This window comes from Vidua macroura, chromosome 2, assembly GCF_024509145.1.
Source record: "Vidua macroura isolate BioBank_ID:100142 chromosome 2, ASM2450914v1, whole genome shotgun sequence".
Lineage (NCBI taxonomy): Eukaryota > Metazoa > Chordata > Aves > Passeriformes > Viduidae > Vidua > Vidua macroura.
This window is the reverse complement of record NC_071572.1, coordinates 71911205-71936071: the sequence shown is the minus strand read 5'-3', so window position 1 is coordinate 71936071 and position 24867 is coordinate 71911205. Positions and strand designations below refer to the sequence as shown.

Genomic DNA, 24867 nt, shown 5'->3' with positions numbered 1-24867 from the left:
GAGACACTTAAAGTGATGCTTCTAGATGCCATTCATACATTTTACCAGCTTATTGTGCTCTTGAATCAAGAGAGAAATCAAGATGTATACAGCATCGAGATTGATATACATCTTACATCAAGATATTTACAAAGCATCTTGCAGTTTCATCTCTTTTGTGATTTTTCTGTAACTTTTTAAAGCATTTACATCTCTCAGTCTCTTCTCCAGTCATGTCATATCTTCTCAGTGATGTGATTATGCTCTGCAATATACAATTTCGTCAATTTCTGTAAATGGAACAGAACAAGGAAATATACACATTTCCACAGTCAGCTCCCCAAAGACAATTCAGTAAGCAGCACTCTTGTGTTTAACTGGCCCCACACTCTGAAACAGTTTTTCTTCTGAGAAATCAAATACCTGATGCTTTTAACCAACAATTTATATCTTCCTAATTTTGACTGTTTCTTAGCATTGTTTTAGTAAATAAAAAAAAAAAAAGGTTAGTAGCACAGGTATACTTCTCTACATAGATCTCTAAGCCACAAGTTTCCAAACACATCTTCAGTCCTAAAGATATTCTTCAAACAGCCGAATCACCTGATCCTTTACTCATTTCATCTTTTACATGAAATTTGTTGGTTTTAACACTAGGGAAAAAGCTTGAGGTCACATCATGTGGGTTTTTTTTTTTGTTTCTGAATCCTAATTCTGCCATATTAATCACTGTATTAGATTTGCATGGCAAGAGGGGGGACTATAAGCTTCTGGTGTCTTCTGTGAGCAGCCACCAGAAGTTTCCCCTATGTTGGACAGAGCCAATGCAGCCAGATCTAAGAGGGACCTGTCACTGGCCTAAGGCCATCAGTAGCCCCTCTGGGATAATGTATTTAAGAGGGGGGAAAAAAAGCCTTTGCAATAGCACCTGCAGCTGGAGGAGTGAGACTATGTGATGGAAACAGCCTGCAGACACCTATGTCAGTGAAGACGGAGTGGGAGGAGGTCCTTCAGGTGCCATGGCAGAGATTTGGTAGTACTGCCTGTGGTAAAGACCACAGGCCTGTGGTGCACCTGCAGCCTGTGGTGAAGGCTATGGTGAGGCAGGCTGTCATTCACCTGTAGCCCATGGAGGTCCATGGTGGAGCAGAGATCCACCTGCAGCTCGTGGAGAACCCCATGCTGGAGTGAGTGGTTGCCTGAAGGAGGCTGTGGCCCTGTGGGAAGCCCACATTGAAGAAGGCTCCTGGCAGGACCTGTGGAGAGAGGAGCCCACGCTGGAGCAGGTTTGCTGGCAGGACTTGTGACTCCGTGGGGGACATGAACTGGAGCAGTTTGTGAAGAACTGCGGCTTGCAGGAAAGACTCATGTTGGAGAAGTTCGTGGAGGACTGTCTCCTGTGAGAGGGACCCCACACTGGAGCTGGGGAGGGGTGTGAGGAGCTCCTCTCTGAGGAGGAAGGAGTGGCAGAGAAAATGTGTGGTGAGCTGACTGCATCTCCCCTTCCCTGTCCCCTTGTGCTGCTGGGGGGAAGGAAGTAAAGAAAATTGGGAGTACAGTTGAGCCTGAAAAGAAGGGAGGAGTAGGTGTTTTTAAGATTTTGCTTTATTTCTCATTATCCTACTTTGATTTGATTAGTTTTAAATTAATTCTCCCCAAGTCAAGTGTTTTGCCTGTGATGGTAATTGGTGGGTCATCTTTCCCTGTCCTTTTCTTCCCTCATGAACCTTTCATTGTATTTTGTCTCTCCTGTCCTGTTGAGGAGGGGAATGACTTTGGGTAGCTTTGGGTAGCACCTGGTGTCCAGCTAGGGTCAACCCACCAGAATTACAGTTTAGGATGGATAATTCTGGTCTCCTCTGAATTCCTCTTGGGAAGTCTGTCCTGCTTTGTAGCATATTTCTGTTCTCTCCCAATGGTGCGTAAATTTTTGTTTAGCATTTTATGGCACTTCGATTACACAAAGTGAAGCAAAGCTGTGTAGAGGCGACTGATCATGCAGCAGTGACGGCCTAGGTTGGGGTTAACCTCAAGGCAGCAGTTGAAATTTTTAGTGTGATGAGAGAAGAAATGCTGTCTGCTTATGCAGGCTGGTAATATTAATCTAGCCTGCCCTTATGCTGTCAACAATGGTGGGAAATTTCTTTTAGAATTTTTTGAATGTACCAGTAGAAGAACAGGCATAGTAGAGGCAGTACACACGATTACTTGGTTTTCATCTCAATTTTACAAGGTCTTTCAAATACTGTTTCAAATACAAGGTCTTTCAAATACTTTCAAAATACTGTTACAGGAACTATATATTTATGGGTGATAGGGGAGGCATTCTTGTGGATCGGAAACCTGAATGGGATAAAAAGCTTGAGTTTTCTTAATGACTAGGAAAAACAGAGGCGAAGGAGAGGGAGGAGGCAGTGCCTGTAGTCAGCACAAAGTTGTTTAGCGTTACTAAGACAAGAAATAATCAGCAAGGAACTTAATTAAGCTAGAGGAACTGGCAGTGTTGTGAAGATATTAATCAGTATTAATAAACTGAAATGTGACACACTGTACATAGTAGCTTGAGCTGCTTGTTTACTTTAGGTTGTGGTTTTCATTCATCTGTAAAAGAAAACACTGGGCAGTTTGGTAATCAGTGAGAATTAATGAAATCTCAGTAGCAGTAACTTCTTAAAAGGGAAAAGGTGTGGGTGAGGACAAGATGGCAAATTAATGTAACTATGCTGTTACATTAATCAGTGATGAAGCTCTCTTTGACTGTGTATTTGGTAATGGCTGCTTGGTCTCAAAAGCAAATACCAGGGCAACAGTTTGGTGAAGAGATTAATAGAATGTGGAAAATCTTACAGGAGGAAAAATTGAAAAAAAAAGATGTCAGAAGAATTGAAGAATGGTGAACCATCCACACAAAGTATTGAAAAGTATAGGGCAGCTGGTTTATTGCCTTTTCTTGTAATACAGGAGTTTGCAGAGAAGTTTGACATTTGGGTGTATAACCTAAGTGACCTCAGATGCAAAGATGATACTTGACTTTTTAAATTTTATTTTTATTTTCTCATTCAAAAGGGCAATATCAGCAGGTAAATGTTCCTGAAGACCAAGCAGACAAGTTGCTCCTTGCAAGCTGGGGTCTTCCCAAAGCAGTTCTGGAGAAATACCACAGCCTGGGAGTAGTGCAGATGTTTGAATGGCAAGCAGAATGCCTGATGCTTGGACAAGTTCTGGAGGGGAAGAATCTCGTTTACTCAGGTATGCAAACATCTGACAAAACCACTCCCCCCCTAACTTTTCCACTGCCATTTACAAGGACTTACTGGTGCTGAGACATTTGGATCTGGCAGGTAGAAAGGTCAAGATCCTCTTCTGGAGACATCTTAGGATCTGTCCCATTTCTGTACCTCCAACTTGACTTAATGATCTCCTTTTCAGATGGGAAGAGAGACTTTTTGCCCCATTTTCTCTGTTCAAATTCCTTTAGAAGTTGATAATTAGGAGTCAGCTAATGGTGACTCTTTTTTATTACAGACTGTCAACTAGGAACTGAATGATAACACAATTGAAGATATACATACTTCTGAGAATGTTATTTGCTATTAGTTTGTTTTCAGTCCATTTATTGTTTTTAATCGTGTGTGGAGTGTGTGTGCAGAAGGGGAGGTAGTACAAAAGGAGAAGGAGGACTGGTGGACTAGAAATCTGTAGGAAATGACAATTCATTGTCTAGCCTTCATGGGAAAAAGGTTCTAGAGCAGCACTGAGAGGATGAAGAACTTGGAAGAGAGGCAGGTGATTTTTAACCTTTTGACTCTACAGGGGTGACTGCAAATGTGGTTGTGGGTGAGAGACATTAACTGAAGAGTCCCACCCCAAGTTCTCCAGTAACTGCTTTCTGTGCCAGATTTGTGATGCTTTTGGATTTATTTTTTAAACTTTAAAAATTAATTAGCCACCCTGCCTTTTTTTTTTTTTTTTTCAAGCTCCTACCAGTGCTGGAAAGACTCTGGTTGCAGAATTGCTTATTTTGAAGCGAGTCCTGGAGACTCATAAAAAAGCTCTTCTCATCCTTCCCTTTGTCTCTGTGGCCAAGGAGAAGAAATGTTACCTGCAGGTAAGTAGCATTCAAGGAAGGTAAATTTATGGGTACTAGTTACTGGGTCACATTTTTTAAACAGAAATGCAAAAGCATGGATTTTGGGGGAAAAGAAATTGCTGAGTTTTTTTCAAAAAGAAGTTGTAGATAATTTAAAATTTGCTCTAAGCTGGAGATAAAAAAATAAAACTTTTATCCAAAAAGATAAACTTAGAAAAATTTTACAGAGCTGATTAAAACATTTTATTTCAGCTTTGACTTTTAAAGCATTGTTACTTGCATTTATTCACTGATTTGATAATATACAAAATTTAAATGAACTTTCTAATGAAAGATCATGTTAGGAAAAGTACAAAGGGAAGGCGTAAATGCCATCTTAAGGATAAAAGTATATTTTAGCTTTCCTTGGGGTATTCCACCACAATTTTGTGCATTTGATTTCAAATCTGCATTTGATTTTGCTATTTTTTTCTTGTGCCAGAATACGGCTATGTCTTGGCTTCCTTGCTGCAGCTATTTAAAAAATAAAATTACAGTGGGAACACTCTTCAAGACATAAACATTTTTTCTTGAAAGACTTCCATATCAAACATTGTTGCCATTAGGTAATGACAATGACTAAAACCAAATCCAAACCCAGCAGGCATTTTTGTTATAGCTTCTAGCAGTTAAGACAGTTTGGTTTTTTCATTAACTGAGATAGTATCTTAACTTTACAAATTGCTAGGAAATCCTACAAACTAAGTGCAAAAGCTACTTTGAAGTGCTTGATAACGGAGACATGTTTTTGCTTTAATCTTGCAAAACTGGAGGACTATCAGTGCTCTGTTCTGCTACTCCTGGCGTGAGGTTTGGCCATAGCTGCACATGCTTGAACTCAAAGGGTGACCTACCTGTGAGGTGCAAATATTTGTATCTTTTGTTAAAGCTGTGTGGGATATGTCAAAGCTTTGGCACTGCAGTGAGGAGACCTGGAAGAGAAGAAGTTACTGTTTCTTGGCTTTCAGTGTGAGATGTGTCATCACTGTGTTTGGAGTTCCATTTTGGCTTTTGCCCAGGATTTCTCAAGAAGAAGGTGTCTTTTTACATAAGCCACTGATATTATAAACTGTTGCACTGTGTGTTCCCTAACGTTTTTAATATTAGATCTTTTTATACATAGCAGGGGTCCTCGTCTTTTACTCAGTTATGTACACTGTCTTGCAACATGTACTCTGTGGCTTCTGCTTTGGAAATAAAAAATGACAGTGGGGAAAAGAAGTGTCACTAACTGGCTGAGATATGGCTTTAATCAGATTATTTGGCATTAAAAGTACTAGAAAATGTAGATGTGGAGTCCAGGCTTTTTTGTGATTCCAGCAGGCATTGGTCAGAAGTTCAGAGTTGTAACCTTGGCATAATGTTCTTCATCCTTGGAAAACAGGCCCTGTTTCAGGAGGTGGATGTGAGAGTTGAAGGCTACATGGGAAGCATGGCTCCTGCTGGACGTTTCTCTGCTCTGGATATTGCTGTCTGCACCATTGAGAAAGCCAATGGACTAATCAATAGGCTCATAGAAGAAAACAAAATGGACTCACTGGGTAAAATACTACAGCTTGACATATTCTGAGTGCATGTGAAATCATGGGATACTTCAAATTTTCTGAGTTCTGTATGTGACAGACATACCATATAGGAATATGCGGCAATTTTCTTCTTCCAGAGAACCTCTTATTTGGATTTAGGAGGACAGTCAGCACTGTTCCATGTAGCTCAGCAACTGGGATGAGTAGGTAGAAGCTGCAGGCTTTAGGTGGTCTCAAATGGATGGCAAGCTGCATTTAACAATGATTCCCATTGCTGGGAACTGTTCTCTAATTAATAAAACTGAAGTAAAGTTCTGAGATATGTTTGAGTTCAGGAGTGTATTATGTTCATTTGTTTTAGACAGAGATTGTGGAATCTAAGCTCTATCTTCGTTAACTTGAGGAAGAGAAGAAATTACATTCTGTGCTCATCTGGATCCAGATAAGCAGAATGAATACATAGTGCTTCTCTGGGTAGGCATGGGAGGAATGGCTGTGCCATTCCTTTCTGTCTTGTTTGCTGAAAAACCCTCTGTCCTTGTAACATTAGCTTCTGGGTCACTGTGGCCCTGATGGCCACTAGATAATGAAAATATTCATTAAGTGTTGGGGATGAGATAAAAGCTGAAGAAGCCCAATGTTTCCATGTACACCTGAGAGAGACGTGCTTTCCTAGTCCAATCAGAAGTTTGTTTTTCTCTTTTTTCCTCTGCTCAAGAAAGCTATACCCAATTATGTTTTATACAGTAATCCTTCCCATCTTCACTTTGTCCTGTAACATAGCTGGTTGCTAATTTAAGAATATAAAAATAGATGAGGATCGAGCTGCTCTGAGACCTCCACCTTTGAAACTGCTGTTCTGTGTGCATCTGGTATCATAATATTCTGCTGCATTGTGTACCAGAAGAGGTTTTTAGAGAGAAAATGGGAAATAAAACCTTGTAGGCTTTTTTCAGAGTGTGAGATCATGGGATAACACATTCACACCTGGATCTATAGGGGCTGAATCACCATGAATGCTTTAGAGACTGCCAGTGGGTTGGAAGATGAGTGGGTGATTGTTGTGCAGCATTTTAAACTCATTCAAATGAAGGCTCCTGCAGTCCAGCTCGATTTTTGAATGTATATCTTCATCTCTTCACTTGGAAGAGAACCTTTTATTTATTTCAATATATGGCTACTTGGTTTAAGGTTTTTTTTTTACTTGTTTAAACTAGGGTTAGTTTGATCCTATGTCACCACATTGCACAAGCTGTACGGCAAGCACAAGGCAGACAGTGGGGTCAGGATAAGCAACTTTCTGTTGGCTTGTGTGCCTTGGAAGCATACTCAGAATATGAAAATATTATTGTTTATGAAATATTACTGTTTAATGATACCATCTTTCAGAAGCTAGAGATACACCAAATCCCTCTGGTTGGAACCTCCATTTCATCCCTACATATTGTTGTGCTTTCAAAGATTAATGTATTTGAAAGGAGTCATTTAAATATAAGCAGCCAAGTGACTAGAAGATTTGAGTTTGAAGATGTGTTCTCAATTCTAATTCCTCCTTAAAGCACCATGTTTTTCTTTCAGCATTTGCAAATACCTCTGCTGCAAACCTCCATTTCCCTTATGCCCCAATATGGCTGTGTAGCAGAAATAAGAGTAAAATGCCTTTTCTTTTTTTCTTTATATGCTTCTCTGAAATTAATTTTAAAATTAAATTTGATTTAAAAAGTCATCTTTATGTAAGAAATGGATAAGTTTTCTGATTGGAGGTAAATTTTCATAGAAACTGTAAAATATGGGTATGAACTGAAAATGCCAGTTTAGCTGTCACCTAAAGGATGCTTGTCTGAAACTGCAAGATTGTACCTTGTCTTCTAATTAATTCTAAATTTAGACCAGTTTGTAACAAGGGTGTTTTATCTTTTGAGATGAGTTACTGGGAGGTGACTGCAATCCTGGCTGGATTCCATCTCAAGCTTGAGCTGTTCCTTTCGTTGATGTCAACCCCATGCTGATAGCTCACACTGCCTTTGGAAAATTGTTGAGAGAAACTCAAATCCTCTGCCTGCCAGAGCTCTCTTTGCTGTATGAAGCAGTTAAAGCAATGTTGTGTTGCTAATTATTATATAACGTGTCAGTTTAGAACATCCAGGTACGGGATGATGATATTCCTCTTGTTCAGCCTCTTGACACTGATGCTAAAGAAATTTTTAGGAAAATTATTAGAGAAGAATCTGCTGCTTTGTCAGTGTGTCAGCTGGGAATAGATTTGTAATGTGCTGTTGTGATATTTGTTTCTTAATTTAAACTTGAAATAAAATGTTACTAGATGAATTATATTTAAAAAAAAAATCAAGGCCTTCCTGCTTTTCATTCAGAACTTTTTAGTTTTAAGCATGATGGGCAATTAAAACAACCTAATTATTCTACAATAAACATGTCTGGTAGCTCTCAGGTATTTTTTAGTAGTTTTTTTTCCAGCTGTCTTCTAGGGATACGCCTAATTTGCAGACAGAAATAGCAGATTGACTCTAGTCTCATTTTCAGTACCTATGTGGTATAAGAAAGGTTTGAAGTGACTTGCATGGATCTTACTTTGGTAGGTATCTGATTAAAGTGTCCTTTCTCAGCTCTGGAAGAATTCAGGCAGACTGTTGTTTGGGGAAGCAGGAGGAAGCTTTTTCTGGTAGCTGAATATGTATTTGGTGACCAATGAATTGCCATTATATACAAGCAAGCCAGAATAGAGGAAGTACAGGAAGACAGAGGAACTGGATGGGTGGGAGTTTGTAAAAGAGGCTGATGAAGCAGTGCAGCACTCTTTTCTAACTTAAGTGGCTTGAAAGAGAACGAGGGAGAAAACAGACGGAGAGAGAAGGAACATATGTAGGAAGGAGAGAAAAAAAAAAAGAGAAGGAAAAATAGCATTGAGACAGATAATGTAAGGTCACATTTGCCCTTAAGCTCCTGCTATTTTAGCCATATCAGAAAGATATTACATAGCTGCACCAAAGAGGAAAAAAAATTCCACAGCAGCAGAGCTAATGAAGTGTGGTGTCCTCTGTGACCTGCTTTTTTTTGTTTAACCTTCCTTTATCCTACTCCATATCCCTGGGACCCTGTGAGCTGGCCAGAAAGGGTATTTTCTGCTGCTGGGATGCGTGCAGGAGGTGCACTGGTGCCTGAGTAGTAGTGGCTCTGTGTTTTCTCCTAGTCTGGTCTGTTGTCTCCAGCTGCTGATATTCAGAAGCCTTTTTTAGACATTATTCTTTTAGAAATTTCTACACACCTTAAAAATTTGATGGAGGTGGTTAATAGATTAAAATGTCACTTGCAGGAGGTAGGAGGGCAACAAAGCTGTCACATAAGGATTTTTTTTTTCATTAGAAAGCCAAAGTTAAATAGTAGAACTTGTTCAGGTTTGGTTAATGAAGAGCAATTTAATAGGAAGCAGACTGCCAGTGTAATTACACCTGCTCTTGGTTTTTTTCTGACATGACTGCATTAGTAAAAAATTATGTTTTTAACTAAGACAGTGATGTCAACAAAATTTTTTACTAGCTCATTTGGGTGCTGGAATTTTCCTTTCCAGATACTCTGAAGCCTGAGGGTTTTTACTTGCAATGAGGTTACAGTACAGATGCTGCAATACTGTTTTGTGTGGTGTCTAGACTAACAACTCAACCTATTTATTTTTATTTTTTAAAAGCTGATTTTTTGTGTGTATGTGTGGTTGTGGTGGGTGTGAAATGTCATTACATTGGTCATGATTTGTCTCTTTCAGTGACAGAAGGAAGCCATCGTGCTGTTGATAAGATGAATTTGTGAATTTAAATTTCAGTTCATGTGGAATGTGAATGGATCGAGGCTATTTGGTCTTAGTTTGGAGGTTTGTCAGATATGACCTGAATGGTTTTCTTTATCAGGAGTGGTGGTTGTGGATGAGTTGCATATGCTGGGAGACTCTCATCGAGGATATCTACTGGAACTCCTCCTGACCAAAGTGAGATATGTTACAGAAAAGGTAGCAAAAAGGTGAGTAGACTGAGATGTTTGTTTTTTAATCCTAAATAATTGATGACACTAAATATTTGTTCTCTGTGTGAATGCAGACTTGGGTTAGCTCCAAAGTTTTTATGAGAGCAATGACCTAGACTATTTTGTTTATTAAGATCTCATCATAGCACTTCTCAGGAGCCTGCCATTGTAGTTAAACCCTCTTTTCCACACGGTTTTCAATTTGTGTGCTGCCATGGGATTTATCCTCTCAGGAAAAAAAAGGAAGGCTGAAGCTTTCATTTACTTCTTTAGCATATTTTTTTTTAACTTTGGGTTTTTTAAAAACAGTTTTGCTAGCAGATTTGCCCTGCCTAATTTTTCAGTGCTTCATGGAGAGGTGCAATTATCCTACTGGAATGCTCTGGTGTGATGGAAGAGTGGGCAGGCTGTTAACTTGTGCATGGTGAATTGATCAGAAGACTTAGAGGATATGTCAGCAGTCTGCTTAGTTATCACTGCTCAGGGTGAGCTCTGCTTTTGCTCATAACATGTGGTTATGAGCCTAGTGGTTGTATGTTTTCTTGCCTTTTGCAGAATTGATTTGACTCTGGGGAATAGCTAAGATGTTTGAGAAGACCTTTAGAAGTTTTTAAGAATTCAGTGTCTAGATCCCCAGCACCAAACTGTCCAGCTGTGCCATGGTGCCCAAACACAGAAAAAAGGAAATGGAGGAGGTGGTGTAACTGTCTTAATCTTTATTGGTGGTGCTGAGAGAAGAGTCAAAATCAACTGTTTCCTTAGAACAGAAAGTCAGATTTTGTCGGTTTTCTCTGCTGCTTCTTGTCTTGTGAGTTGTACCAGTGCTGAGTTAAGCAGAGACCATCTATTTAGTTCTGGGGGAGCTGTCATTTCTACACTGTCTCTCCATTGGAAATTTCACCCAGTATTGCCCATCATGATTTCCAGGAGCCAGCAGTGTTCTTGATCTAATCACATCTGACTTCTCATATTCTCCCCATAAATCCTGGAAGCCAGTACACTTTGGAGCAGTGTGAGTGACTTTGCCACTCCTTTTCTCTCAGTTTATCGGGTAGCTGCAGCACAGCTGCAGGTTCATCCTCTCCTTTACTCCCTTGCATTGAGGAAGCAGGAAGGAGAAAACACTTGCCAGGGGAAAAAAGTACAGGTGCAACAAGGCGTGTTCCTGGGAAGACACAGTGTTTCATCCTTTACCATGCAGGCATGCTAGGGCCCAGATTCTCTATCTCTCTGTCAGGATCAAGGTGACAGTGGTACCCTGTACCACTTCCTGACATGAAGGAAGTGGCTGCTAATTTTATTTTGGAATCCACTGGATTCCTGGAGCTGAAGACCACATTTTCTCTCAAATGTCCTTCTAAATGTGTGTTTTGGGGTTTTTTTTCTCTCTGTTATTTAATGAGCTTATATAAAGTCTTTAAACACTGTCCAGTCTGGCCAGTTATCAGAATGATCAGTGCCTGTCCCACTGAAGTACAAACTGTGCCTTCACAGCACGAAAATGTTCTCAGATGGTCATTGCCTGTGTGGGTGTCCATGCTTCTGCACGAGGCTTTTCCAAACTCACCCAAAATTCTGCAGCAGATTTTTCTCTTCCTTAGTCACACAGTGTGCTGTAGAGCTAGAACTTTTTAAATCTTTGGAGGACAATAGTTGCCTTAGGGAGGAAAAAGTCCAAAGTTCCTGTAGGGACAAAAATCTGTAACCTTGATGGTGAAGCTGTACTAGCAAATGCATAAGAGCTTGGATAACAGAGAGTCTGCCTCTCCTCAACTTCCTTATTTCTGTCTCATCAGTGACTGGCCTTTTATACTACAGCTTCTATGTAATCTTGTTTTCTCTGTCTTGTCTTTGCCAGGATTACCAGGGTCTTCTAAGAAGATTCAGATTATTTCTGAGCTCACAGTGATTTGTCAGATCTTTTTATTTTTTAAAGTCTTGATTTGTGGCTCAGTGCAATGCAAATGAGTACTTTTCAAACACAAGCTTAGAAGCATTAAAAAAACCCTATTATGCCCTATTCAGGCAAAAGCCCAAATTAGAATCTAAATTTGGGTATCTAAATTAACAGTTTGCGTTGTCAGGTTTGTTAGGAGTCCATTACTTCTCACTGTCTTTAGTGAAAGCTGCTGTTCAGCATTTTAGGGACAGAAGCTACTTGCTTCTTTGCTGTGCTTAGGGCTTTGGTTCCCAGATCTGGGAAGGCATTAGTCTAATATTATTTGTCCTGAAATGGAGACAAATAGAAGTGTTTTAATTAAGGTGTTTAAGCTTAGAAAGATTGCAGTGGAGATTCCTTTATTTCCATGATTTTGTTAGTGGCAAGGAACTAGTTATCTTTGTATTTGTTTTCAGTCTCTCCAAATATGCAGTCAATTTATAGCTGTTGGCTCCCTAAAGAAGGTAAAGGTTTAGGTTCAAATTGATTAAAAACTGATTTATCTTGTTATCAGTGCATAACCTGTCATATTTTCTAAGGGTAGAATACGGCTTATTTCTTTGTCAAGAAGTTGAAAAATTAGCTTTGCACTTGAGAGGCTGGAAGTAATTAGATCGAACTGTTTTTTCTGAATTCCGTTTTCCACAACAGTAGCCTGCGTTGTCACTGACTTTCATTTTCTTTTTACCACTTCCAGACACACAGAGAGCACCAGTCCTGGATTTGGTGGGATACAGATAGTAGGCATGAGTGCTACCCTCCCCAACCTGGGGCTCCTGGCCTCATGGTTAGATGCAGAGCTCTACTGTACAGATTTCCGCCCTGTGCCCCTCAAGGAGTGGGTGAAAATTGGCAGCAACATATATGACTCCTCCATGAATTTAGTGCGAGAATTCCAGCCCAAGCTGCAACTGAAGGTAACAAAACTCTGAGCAGTGGCTTTGGGATAATGTCTTTGGCAGTGCTAAAGTTAAAAAGACGGCTCCTGGTACGGTTTTTGTTAATTTTTAAATAGATGACATTCATAACTTCATTGTTTACTTCATAGATTCATGCTCAAATTGAGAATAAAATTGGTATTTTTGTCTTCTCCTGACTTAAATAAAAAAACCTCCAAAATACAGACTCATTAAGGTATTGAAGATTTTTGAATCTGACTTGAAGACAAAGTTGACTTTGCAGTTATGTTGTTTCTGAGTACTTGACAGGTATAAAGAGTTTGATTCTCCCCTTACCCACCACTCTGTCTTGTGTCTGGAAATCTACTTACCTTTCATAAATGCAGGTAAGTATTTCCTGCATAGGCCAAGGAATTTGCATTCATAACTGAGAGAAAGTATTTGTATTAAAATCTGGTGTTGAACTTGCTTATATCAAACTGCTAAATGATCTAATTTTGACACTGATTAGAAGGCAGATGTCCCTTCCAATTCTTCTGAATCTGTTATCAGTAGTTAGTCCTTTTGCAAAGGATCCTTTTGAAAAAGTATCCTTTTGAAAAGGATATGGAAAGTTAGGAGTAACATACTATAATAATTTCAAAGAACCAAAAGGGTACAAGTGGGAAATTTGAGCTCTCTACTTGTAGGTCCTTTCCTGTGGAGTCTTTGAAGGGTGAATTCTCTCTCCAGTTGTTTCAACTGCTCTGTATAATACTGGTGTAGTAGTTGGGCAGTATGGGCTAAATGGCAGCAATATTTTGGAATGTTTTGCACTCCATTCTTGCTGTGCACAGATGTTCTCTTGTCAGTAACATGGTGGCACAACAAAGAAAACGTATCCTGGAAACAAAAGGAAGTGTTTTTCCACTAGAACATTTGGAAGTTAGTTTTTATGTGGTCATATTGAGAAGGTGCATTTGGGTATTTTTGAGACAGTTGCTTTGGATAGTTACTAAATTAAGCAAGAGAAAGAACTAAACTAGGCTTATGACTCAATGGTTTAAAGGAGTTGGCTTATTTTATAAGACTGGGGGATCTTGAGCTTGAAATCTATCACTAGACCTTCAGACTTCTGTGCCTCAGACTGAACCAATAAAAGGGAACTTGATGATTTCACCACTTCAGCTGAATTTGGCTGATTCCTTGTGGAGAAGTTCCTGCCACTGCTCCCCTGTTTTCTTTGCATTTTAGTGCTTTTTATTTTTTGCTGTACGCCTACATTTTTATCGTCCTCCTTTGGCCTGCTTGCTACAATAGAATCTGGCATAGCCAAGCATAACAGATCAGTTGCAGGGACTCTCTTAAGATCTTAAAAACAAAAAAGCAAGCTGTAAACAGCAGGTTTTTGCATGAACATCTATGTAAGTATCCCTAAAAGCTTTCCACTGTGCTCTGAACACCTGCAGTCTTTGGTCAGCAGCACTTGCTGAGTGCCTCTTACTGGGGATGCTTAGATTGCTACATGCCACGCTTTTAGTTCAGACATCCAAGTTAACAAATGTTCCCTGGTTAAAGTAGAGGGGTTTTCCTTTGGGGCTCTTCCTAATTCTTCCCCACTGCTGTTAGCTGTGATGTGGAGGTTGCAGCGATCTATTTGTGCACTGTGTGGCCTTCATTCAGAAAAAGATTTCTGAAAGCAAGATGTAAAACATTACAGGTATTCATGGGTAGGTCTAGAACTGCCCTCAACAATACTGGTCATACTGTGCTTGGACTTCATAAAGCAAGACAGAAACTAAGATAACAGTCCTCCATGTTCTGTGTTTGCTTCTCTTTCTGACTGGAAGTAGAAGATCTCTACTGGGATACAGAAAGACAGCATTTACAGACCTCATTCAATCTGAGAGTGCACTGAAAATGTTTTATCTCAATGCAGGGAGACGAAGACCATATTGTGAGCCTGTGTTATGAGACTGTTTGTGGTGGCCATTCAGTCCTGCTCTTCTGTCCATCCAAGAACTGGTGTGAGAAGCTGGCAGACATCATTGCCAGGGAGTTCTACAGTTTGCAACAAACTGAGAGTAAGAGAAAAGTACTTAATAGAAGATTACAGTATGCACAGTGCCTTTAATGAAAATTAATTTTAGTAGGAACTATAAAAATATTTTCTTTCTCAAGGTTCTGCAAAAAACTCAGGCCTTGCCCCAGTTGTTGTGGACAGAGAAGGGATTGATGAGGTCCTGGATCAGTTAAAGCGTTCGATTTCAGGCCTGGACTCTGTGCTCCAGCGTACTTTGCCATGGGGAGTGGCATTTCATCATGCAGGTATTCCTGAATATCTTGGTCTTCAATTCAGTAATGGTTAAGTCATATGGGTTCTTTTTACTGCAGGTATCAGCAATTTACCAGTTGCTTTTTTAAGCGTTTTGTAGATTATGACTAAATAAGCTTTGAGAATCCCACAGTTACAGGCAAACTTGAAATTCCTTTTTTGTGTTTGAAGACTTTAATTTACAAGTTGTTTTGCTAAATCTTCTCTCTGTTATGTTGGATAACAGCAACTTCTGGAATACAACTTACCTGGTCTTTTCTTTGTGAAATACCTGAAAACTTAACTGATTTATAGCTCCAGCATTTTCAAGTTGTTCCTAAAGCTGACAGAGTATTTCAGAGCAATTTTCCTCAGCTTAATATTGAAATAAATGAGTAAATAGAGGCAGTATAACAATAAAAATAAAAATTAAAGAAGTGTTGTGAACACTTCTGCTTGGAGTTTTTATTTCTTACTTAGGTAGGTAATAGAGTATGTCACCTGCGATTCCCTGAGAGAAAAGACTGACTGAGAGAGACAACAGTAGCCATGGCATTGGTTATGTACGAGGAATAATTCCAAATGCTTGTAGAATCTGTATTTCTTATAAAATTGGCCTGAAGTCTTGAAGGTAATGTAGAAAGATACATACTAGACCTGTAATGGGAATACTGAAGAAGGAGTCCAGGGTTAGGATGGCAGATGAGTAAGTCCTAGTTCCCTACTGTTTTCTCATTTTTTATTTTATTTCTTTATGTATTTACTTGCAGTGCTTGTAAATATGCAGTAAGTAGCTCATCTTGCTGCAATGTGTACAAGCACCTTAGAAAAGCTAGTATATCACTGTCAGCTGAATAATAAAAACTTAGTGGTGAAATTTTGCTTCACTTACCAGTCAGAAGAAGTTAACTAAGGTAGTGTTGCAAGTCTGGTTCCTAACACTGACTGGTGAATGTTCATTAAGTTTGTTCTTCCCTTGCTGGACAGCAATATTTTCAGCTCTTACATTCAGTCTCACCATCACAAGGGTCACTAAAAGCCATGTCTCCTCAGGTCTGACTTTTGACGAGCGGGACATCATTGAGGGAGCCTTTCGGCAGGGCCTGATCCGAGTGCTGGCAGCGACCTCCACGCTCTCGTCGGGAGTGAACCTGCCCGCACGCCGCGTCATCATCCGCACGCCCACCTTCGGTGGCAGACTGCTGGACATCCTCACCTACAAGCAGATGGCTGGAAGGGCTGGCAGGAAAGGGGTAGACACAGAGGGTAAGCAGAGTCTTTATTGACATTCTGTCGGAGCGGTGTTAACCTGATTAAATCCAGGGTAGCACTTTGCAATTAGGGACTAATCATGATGAATTCCTTTGGTTTGCTGTATGATTAGGTTAATCAAGATGAATTTGTTTGGTATTAATTTGTTTGGTATTAATGGAGTAAAAGTTGTAATTCCCAGGGGATTGTTTTCACTGCCTGAGACTGACTTTGGTATTTATATATCAGTTACTTCAGGAGGAGGCTATTTTTGCCTTTGAATTCTTGTTAGCTTCTAAGGCTGTGTTGTTCATTTGCCTTAATTCTGTGATCCATGGTCAGTTGACTAAAGTGTCTAGAGTTTCAGTGAGAAAATTTGCAGTAAACTCTCATGAGATGGGCCTAAAATGTAAGAAATGCATGCAAAGTCTACAACCCTAATTTGACAAACTTCTGAAATGTCTGAAATTATGATTTAGATTTATTAAACTTAACCATCAATTTTATGGATCTTGAAATGAGACAGAGACAGGGAAATATGAAGAGTAGTTCACAGATAATGTGGCATCTTCTTGCATACAGAGGCACTGATTGATGTTCGACAAAATAATCCTGCCTGTTATTTTAATTTGCAATGGAAATTAATCTTTGTGGATGATGTTTGCAAAAAGCTGCATTACACAAGTATAAACACAGGAGAAAAGAAGAAGTTCCACAGATGCAGGAAGTGAAATTTGCCCTCCTGATTGTTTGATTGGTGCTTGCTGGAGCCCTATGTAAGCAGACTGTTCTTACATTTAGCTTTCTATTTTTGCCTGAGTAGCATAGCAACAGAGCATTTTGCGACCTATATCTCTGCGAGCTCTCCCTGTGCGTTCAACGAAAGGGCAGCTGCAGGCTGTATTTTGAAATTTTCCAGACTTTCTCATTTGACTGTAGCAGGCAGGTGTAAAATTACATTATTCCTTGAAGTTTCTTCTTTTCCTCCTTCAAGTTTAATAATTAGTACCCTTTTTGACAGTTCTGATGTGACAGTTCTGATATGTAAGCAGTTGATTTTATGCTGATGAGCTTCATGAATGTACCATTTTTTTCCACTTCACAGAGTCTTTTGGATGAGAACATAAAGCTATGTTGCCAGCTGCTACTCTGTCACAGAGTGGGGAGACTGGAGGACAGCAACTTCAGCTGGAAAAAGTTAATCATAATGTGGATATGAAATTTAGCTGACAGACAGAAGATAGATGCTGTTGGGTTGAATTCCTCCTCCTCTCCCAACAATGTAGTTTTGTATTGTCTTACATTTTGGTTCTTTAATTTGTTTTTCTTGATTTGATGGAAATTTAAAAATATTATTTTGGAGAGTGAAATGTGGTTTTTTTTTTGCATTCATCAAAATGACCATTTTCCCAAGGAGAAATAGGTAAAGCTGAACAAAACCTAGAATTTAGTAGGGCCTTTTTTGGTTTGAATGGAATTTTTTGCCTAGATATCCAGAGTCTTCTGGTGTTTGTCTAGTCTGATGCTAACCTGGACCTCCTCTGGTAACTGAAATGTTCAATAATGGTTATTGGAACAGCTCAATTCCTTTTTTTTATTTATTGTTTACTAGATTGCAATTATTAGCTTTGAATTATCAGTGGCATCTTGGGAAAGAATATCCCCCAAGTCTTGTAAAACTGTCAGATAATGAAGAGCTAAGTGGATACCCATTTCTTTTAGATATATCTCTCTGAAAGAGTGTCCTAGGGTGCCGTTATGATGCTTATGTCCCCAGTCATCTGTCCTGCTTATGCTGGATATTATGTTCTTCAAGACTGGCTCTGAAAAGCGAAGTTTTGTTTTGTTTTCAGCCTTCTCACTCCCCTACGGTCTGCTGGACACAGACGGTGGTATATAGTGCTGCTTTTGCTTTTGCTTTTGCTCTTGCTCCTGCTTTTGCTTTTGCTCTTGCTCCTGCTTTTTCTTTTGCTTTTGCTCTTGCTTTTACTTGTTAGTTAGTTTAGCTGGGCAGTCCGAATTTTCCCTGGGCTGTCTTTCTTTCCTTTTTCTTGGAACCATTTGAACCTGCTCTGGACTGGGACCTGGAAAACACTGAGAGTTTGCACTTTGTGGCCTGCAGCAGCCATTCCCAGCACCAGAGGGACTGATAACAGAGCGACCACTGCCAGGAGAGACTTTCTGAATCTGTCATCTCTTCAGAGCGGTGAAAGAGTTTTGTCGTCTGGTGTTGTTCATTTTTTTTTGTGCTGGGAAGTGCTTTGCCTGTTAAATAAACAGGTTTTTTTCCACTTCTCTCCAAGGAAATTCTTCCTGAACCAGGTAGGGGGAGGGGCTGTGGGGATCTGCTTTCTGGGGGGCTGCTTCTGGAGGTTTGCCCCCAAATTTGCCCTAAACCAGGACAAAGAGTCAAAGTGAAGTTTTCAGAGGAAATTTCAGGTCACATCAGAACCCAAATACAAAATGAATAGAAGTTCTTTATTGCTAAAATAAAAATAAGCTTTTCTTTCACAAAACAAGGCTTTACAGGCAATTTATCTTACCTACTCCCCAGTTCTGTCAAAAGTATGTGATCAACTGATATCAAAATTTTCACCTGGCAGGATTAAAAAAATTGAAGAGACATCCTCTGAACATCATTTCATTCTGTAGTTAACTTACGTAATTATGTTTAAGCTGTATTTTGTTACTCGCCTACACTGCATTTATTTATTCTGTTTATTAAATTTAAGTGCAGTTGTGTTTTCATTACCTCTGGATTTGCTAATTACTGTAGCATTTCCACAGCTACAATTTTATCCTAAGTTAACATTCCTAGGATCATACTAAGGTATCCACTACCAAAATTACCTTGTGTCCAGACTACATGTATTTAAACCTTAACAAGTTATCATAAATCTATCATGATATTTAATGTACAGCTAATCCAAACCTAGTGTTCCTCTTAGTCAAAGGCAAATGTCTCCTACCCATAATTCATTTATCCTGTGCCAGCTGGCAAAGCTTGCAACTAGCTAAGGTCTTCCAGTGATCTAATTTCTCTCTAATAGCTTTGTGGAAAAAATATCCTTTACGTGACCACTGCGTTTTCCATGGTTAAGCTGTACTGATACGCGGAAAAACTCCACAGCTCGTAAAAGTTGCAAAGTAGGTGTGTGTTTATTCAGCGCTGAGGCGCGTGGGAGATAACTCCTCCAAAGTCACACGTGCTTTCTGAAGAACTTAATCCTCTCTTTATTCCCTGAAATGTTACATGTGCATAAAGTTTTGAAATATATCCATGCCTATTCATTTCCTAGCCCCGCCCACCCCTGGTTTGTGTTATGATTGGCTCGTCAGTCCTTCTGCACTTGTGCAGTGCTCTGGCGGTCACACGGGAGGAAGCAAACGAGCTTTCCAACATCTTCCTCAGGGTGAACTTCTCACCTTGTCTCCTTACGCATGCTCCCTAGTCTCTTGGTCGCAGTTCAAACTGCAAGGCTGGTCTAGGCTTTTTTGGGTGTCCAAGGAGTCTTTCTTATCTCAACAGCCTTGCAAGTCTGGCACTTTTCCCCTCCTGCTTTGGGAAGCAGTTCCTTCCTTAGAAAATATCCTTGCATTCTCTTATCCTGTCCTCACAAGCATCCTGTCTTCGCAAGCCCTGCAAATGTTAAACAATATAGATGATTAAACAGCTATCCTTAATCAATCACCTTTTAATTTCTAACCCCCTTGCCTCAGTACTATGATCTCATTAAAGGAATTTACCCACTATTTTAATTTTTCTTTTGTGGCTCTGGGACCTTTTTTGTCTCACACAGAGTTTCAGTAGTTAGAGATTAACTTAACAATGTCTGTCAGAGAATTTTTTCTGGAGGGTATATTGAGATGTACTTTCAGTGGAAACCATGCAGGATAGTTGCATGTATGTGTATATAAATGCATATATAAAAGTTCAGAGGATGCCTAGTTACTTAGATCAGTCATTTTGGATTTCTGAATTAGTTATTTCTGGTGTGAAAGCTGGTTGACTTAATACAAACTGTCAAAATACTGTGCAGCTTTTATGTTTTCTTCTTACTTTTGAGAATTTTTTCAGTTTATTAATGTAATGAAAAAGTCAAATTGTTGCCACTGTATATTATAGTTCCAGTCAATTCCAGAGCAAGAAGCAAGAGTGGTTCGGCAGCAAAGCAGATGCATGGAGAGGCTATGGAATCTCCTTAGATGACTTGGCAAGACTCAGACTACCTAATGTAACTTTGAAGCTGGCTCTGCCTTAGTTCTGGTGTACTATGCATCTGTGCTGTTCTTACATAGCAATTCATTTGCACTGTTTAAGGTTGCACATTTTTTTCTTTTCTTTTGTTACTCAGCTTTTTAAAAAATATTTATGGTTTCCCATTCCAATAGTATGTCCTTGATGAACTGTGTGCAGCTGTTACAGTGCTAAAATGCAGTACTAAAGTAATTGTTTCTGTATTTGTTTTGTTTTTCTTTTCTTCTCCAATAGGTGAGAGCATTTTAGTCTGCAAGCCCTCAGAGAGATCAAAAGGTGCTGCTCTACTTCAGGGATCTCTCAAGCCTGTTTGCAGCTGTTTGCTGAGAAGAGAAGGGGAAGGTGTTGCTTCTAGCATGAAAAGAGCAATACTTGAGGTATGGGACCCTCGGGGATTAGAATTGTCCTTGGACCCTTAGGATGGTTTCTTCTGTGACACCACCAAATGTTTTCTGTGCACTTTTTTTTCATGTGTTTCCTCCTTTGTCAACCCAGTTTATTTGGCTCTGCCAGCTTGCTTCAGTATTCAGCATTTTGTCTAGGCCGTTTCTCTGCTTGCTGCAGATTGGGATGTGAGCACACTAAAAGAAGCTTTGCTATTGCGTTTAGATGTACTCAAGCAGCAGGCAGAACTAAGTGCAGTTCTTAAACTTTATGTGTGACCTGACATTCTTAGCTGGAGGATGCTTGTAAATTACTGATCCTAGAGGCTTTGTAGGCTGAATTGGGCCATAATGACTTTTTTGGAACCTTGTAGGCTCTCTTATTTACCCCCTCAACTTACCTACCTCTTATGCATAGGAATGATTGCAATTTTGTGAATACATTTTTGGTAAGCAAACAGGAGTGGTATCCAATTTGCTCCTTCCTCTGTAGGGTTCCTTTAGGAGTAAAAAGGACCAAAAGGATTTTATTTCACCTAGGTGAGCTTATGTCCTTTTCCAAAGCTACTTTTGGGCTTGAACTTGGATTAGATACAGGACTCTTTATATAGAATTTGTTTGTTATACTTTACTGTCCTTTGAAAACTTTTGTGATGCTTAGAACTTGGTTGTACTTCCACAGATTTTGAATTTTAGCAGACCAATGGAATTTCTAAATGTATTTTTCTACATAAGAGCTATCTAAAAGAAGGGAGTTCCTTTAAAGCAAAACCAAAATTCAAGGTGAACAAAATCACTCTCATTCAGGAAAACAATGGTGGGGTATAGAAATAATATTTATTAAGAGAAACCTTCAGTATGCTGAATAGCCTTACAAGAACTCCACTTTCATGGTTTGCTTTGTGTATTCACAAAATTGCGGTTTGTATTCTAACAGACTTTAATATTTCACAGTGTTGGCTAAGAAAAATGCCTCAGGCTAGTCTCAAATCTAAATTGCTGCTATGTGTATGTTCCCTTTCAAAATAAGGTTTTGTTAATCATTCTATAGCTTAATCCTCTTACTTCTACCCAAGATGACTGACTTCTTGCCAAGAAAGTCTTTAAAAGTTGGCTGTTGCTTTGCCTCATATTCCCCTCTCTGGGAGAATGGTTCTTTAAAACTGAGATGATGGATCACTCTCTTTGATTCTCTGATCTGATGTTCTGTCCTACTGCATCTCTGGCAATATGAACAGGTAGTTTTCTTCAACAGATCATAGTGGGGGGAGTAGCCAACACTCCAGAGAATGTGCAGACCTATGCCTCTTGCACTTTGCTCGCATCCAGCTTGAAAGAAAGCAAGTGGGAAAATGGGAAAGAGCAAGATAACACACAGGCTGGACCTATCGAAGCTTGTGTGGCATGGCTGCTGGAAAATGAATTCATTCAGGTTGTGGACTCTGGCAATGATGTGAAAGGTAAAGTTGATGTTTCTCCCAGTGATTGCAGTTTTGATTTGATAACTAAGTAGATGTTCTATGTAAATTAAGAGTAAGGACTTCTCTGCATTTTTTAAAATTTTATTGCAAAGAATTGTGTATCAAGAATATTCTAGCTTTCTGGAAGGTATCTTTACACCTGTTTTAACATATTTTGCATGCACGTGCTCTTGGAAGGCGCATCACATCACTTGCACATCACCTCTAAGACTGATGCGTCATAGTCTAAAAATTCCCAAAATATCTTTAAAGAAAGCAAACTTTAACCACAGGATTGGTGCATATTAACTGCAGACGGTAAATTTTGTCTTTCTAAAGAGAAAAAGGCTAGTTTAGACATAAGCAAGGCTAAGCCTGTTATTGTTTCCATTTTTCTGTCTTCAGAATGGAGACATACACTATTTCTTATTGAAAAAGCAGCTGTGAAAAGTTAGAAATCTCTCAAATGCAGCACAACCTGAAAATGATTATAAACTTACACTTAAAGGTTTCTCTATGTAATATATATATTTTTTTTAACAGCAAAGGTTTATCACCCAACACATCTTGGCTCAGCTACTCTTTCCTCTTCTCTTTCACCAACTGAAGCCCTGGAAATCTTTGCTGACCTGCAGCGAGCAATGAAAAGCTTTGTTCTGGAGAATGATCTGCATATTGTCTATTTGGTAGGTTCCTCATTCTGTGTCTTGTATTTTCTACTACCAAAACTAAGGGGAGACAGCACAATGCAAAGTTCTTGATGGCTCCATGGACATAGGTTTGGGTTTTTCTGTGCTTTGCTTAGTTTATCCTTCATGAAGAAAAGTTTCTAAATTGCAGGTTCTTCAGAATGAATGTATTACCATAGTGTCTGTTGTGTAGGCAGGTGCTGCGTGCCATTTAACCCCATTGTTGTCACTCATGACTTACTAAAATTTCAGAGCTTAATAAGTTTTGAGCATAAAATAATGGTAGTTTTTCTGACACACTTGAAGTTGATGAAACAAATTGATTTTTGTATGTGTGTTTGGGATCAGCAGGCTTAATTTCATATTACTTTTGGAGGCATAGAAAAAATGTTGGGCTTTTAGTATCTATTTTGCTTCCAAAAAGCCTCAGAGAACCACACTACTTTCTTTCTATGGGTGGGCCTTTCTTTGATTCAGTTACAGTGAAATTCATCCCTGATTTAGTTTACTTGCCTGGTGAGGCCGCCAGGGCTAAAGGAAGGAGTGTGATAAATCTCGTAAAGGAAAATTGTCCCAGAGCGTGTCAAGATTTATGAGCACATACACTTGAAAAGCTAAGCACTGCTATTTAAGACCTTGGGAGAGGAAGCCATGAACTTGTGAAGCTTAGTGAGGAAACCAGATGGAGTTGCACTGAACAACTTGGGATTCATGGCTGCCAGAGGTCCATCATGCAATCATCAGCTGAAATCTGACAGTCAGCTTTAGCCTTCTTTAAGGCTTCTCTTTACCAGGATGATAAATCAAAGGCAGAATTTGGGAGTCTTGTCTGAAAAGAAAGTTTACTTCAAGAGGAATGTGCTTGCAGTTACAAAGTTTGTTGAGCTGGGAGAGAGGGGCAGGCACGAGTCTGAAGGTACCTGTCTCTGCTTGGTGAATTCAATAACCCAGTTATGGCCTAACACTGATAGATTTTTTTCTGGATCTACTGCTGTCCCATATGTACTCATATCTCTGTTTTAGAGGACCACATTATATTTTGTTCTATTTCTGCCAGGTAAATGAACTCCTTTGTGTTATGCACCAGTTTGCATGTTCAAAACAGAAAAAAAAGGATGGATGAAATTTGTTCCTGTTCTGGAGTAGAGGCAGTGATGGCATAATGTTTTTTATGCTGTACTTTTTAATTGCAGCAGCTTGTCTAAGGTTATTTTAAATCATACACTGTTGAACAAAATGTTCTTGAGATTCTCTTCTGTTAAGCTACTCTAAAACAGTGTCTTGCAAGTCTGTTCATTTTCAAGGCCAAAGTTTTATTTCATTCTGTTGCTTTTTTAGTTTTTTTAAGTATTGTTCTTCATGTGTTCCTTGTGGGCTACAGGGATTTTATCTGTAAAAGCTTAATTCTTTTAAGCTTGCATCTTTTACTTGTACAAATATGAGACTGAATTCCAAGCCCTTCTATTCTAGGGAAGTTGATTAAAACAAATAAGGATTTGCTAGACTAGGAAAACAGTTTTCTTTAAAGAAAAAAACCAAATCACAACAAAAGCCCAACAAACAACAAAAGATAAACCACCATCTTAATAACTTTTCTTCTTCTCAGCAAAAGAAGAGGCATGGATGATTTACAACCACACAGACATCTAGTATTCTGTGCCATTTAACATTTGTGCCAAGCAAATCTTAGTTCTTTCAAAATAATTAGTCTTGCTTTATATCGATAAAGGTATGAAGACATTTTGTCTCCTCTTAGAGGAACTGACTCTGAGCTGACTAAACATTAACAGAATTAGTTTTATGTCTAAAAAACATTTTAAAAAAGTTCTGGTGGGATTTTTGTTAATGTTAATAAAAGTTGAGATTTTTATGTATTCCAGGTAAATGAAAGCTTCCACAAGTTCTGGCAAAATCTGTGTCCTTCCTGCTTTATCAGATGCTGTGGCAGTGGTTAGTGTGGTTACTCATGGTTTTAAAAAGTTGATAGATGTCTGTAAATTATGTTAACAAAAGAATAAAATTTTGTTTT

General features: G+C 39.1%; 1 protein-coding gene across 1 annotated transcript in view; it reads left to right on the top strand.

Moving 5' to 3' along the window:
- Positions 1-24867, top strand: part of POLQ (DNA polymerase theta) — a 53258-nt gene that overhangs the window by 1172 nt on the left and 27219 nt on the right. The window contains exons 2-12 of the mRNA XM_054004744.1: positions 3046-3228; positions 3957-4087; positions 5493-5649; positions 9555-9663; positions 12303-12522; positions 14423-14567; positions 14665-14811; positions 15851-16063; positions 20541-20683; positions 21945-22149; positions 22693-22835. Coding sequence (XP_053860719.1) covers positions 3046-3228; positions 3957-4087; positions 5493-5649; positions 9555-9663; positions 12303-12522; positions 14423-14567; positions 14665-14811; positions 15851-16063; positions 20541-20683; positions 21945-22149; positions 22693-22835 — 1796 coding nt within the window. The remainder of the gene's footprint in view (positions 1-3045; positions 3229-3956; positions 4088-5492; positions 5650-9554; positions 9664-12302; positions 12523-14422; positions 14568-14664; positions 14812-15850; positions 16064-20540; positions 20684-21944; positions 22150-22692; positions 22836-24867) is intronic.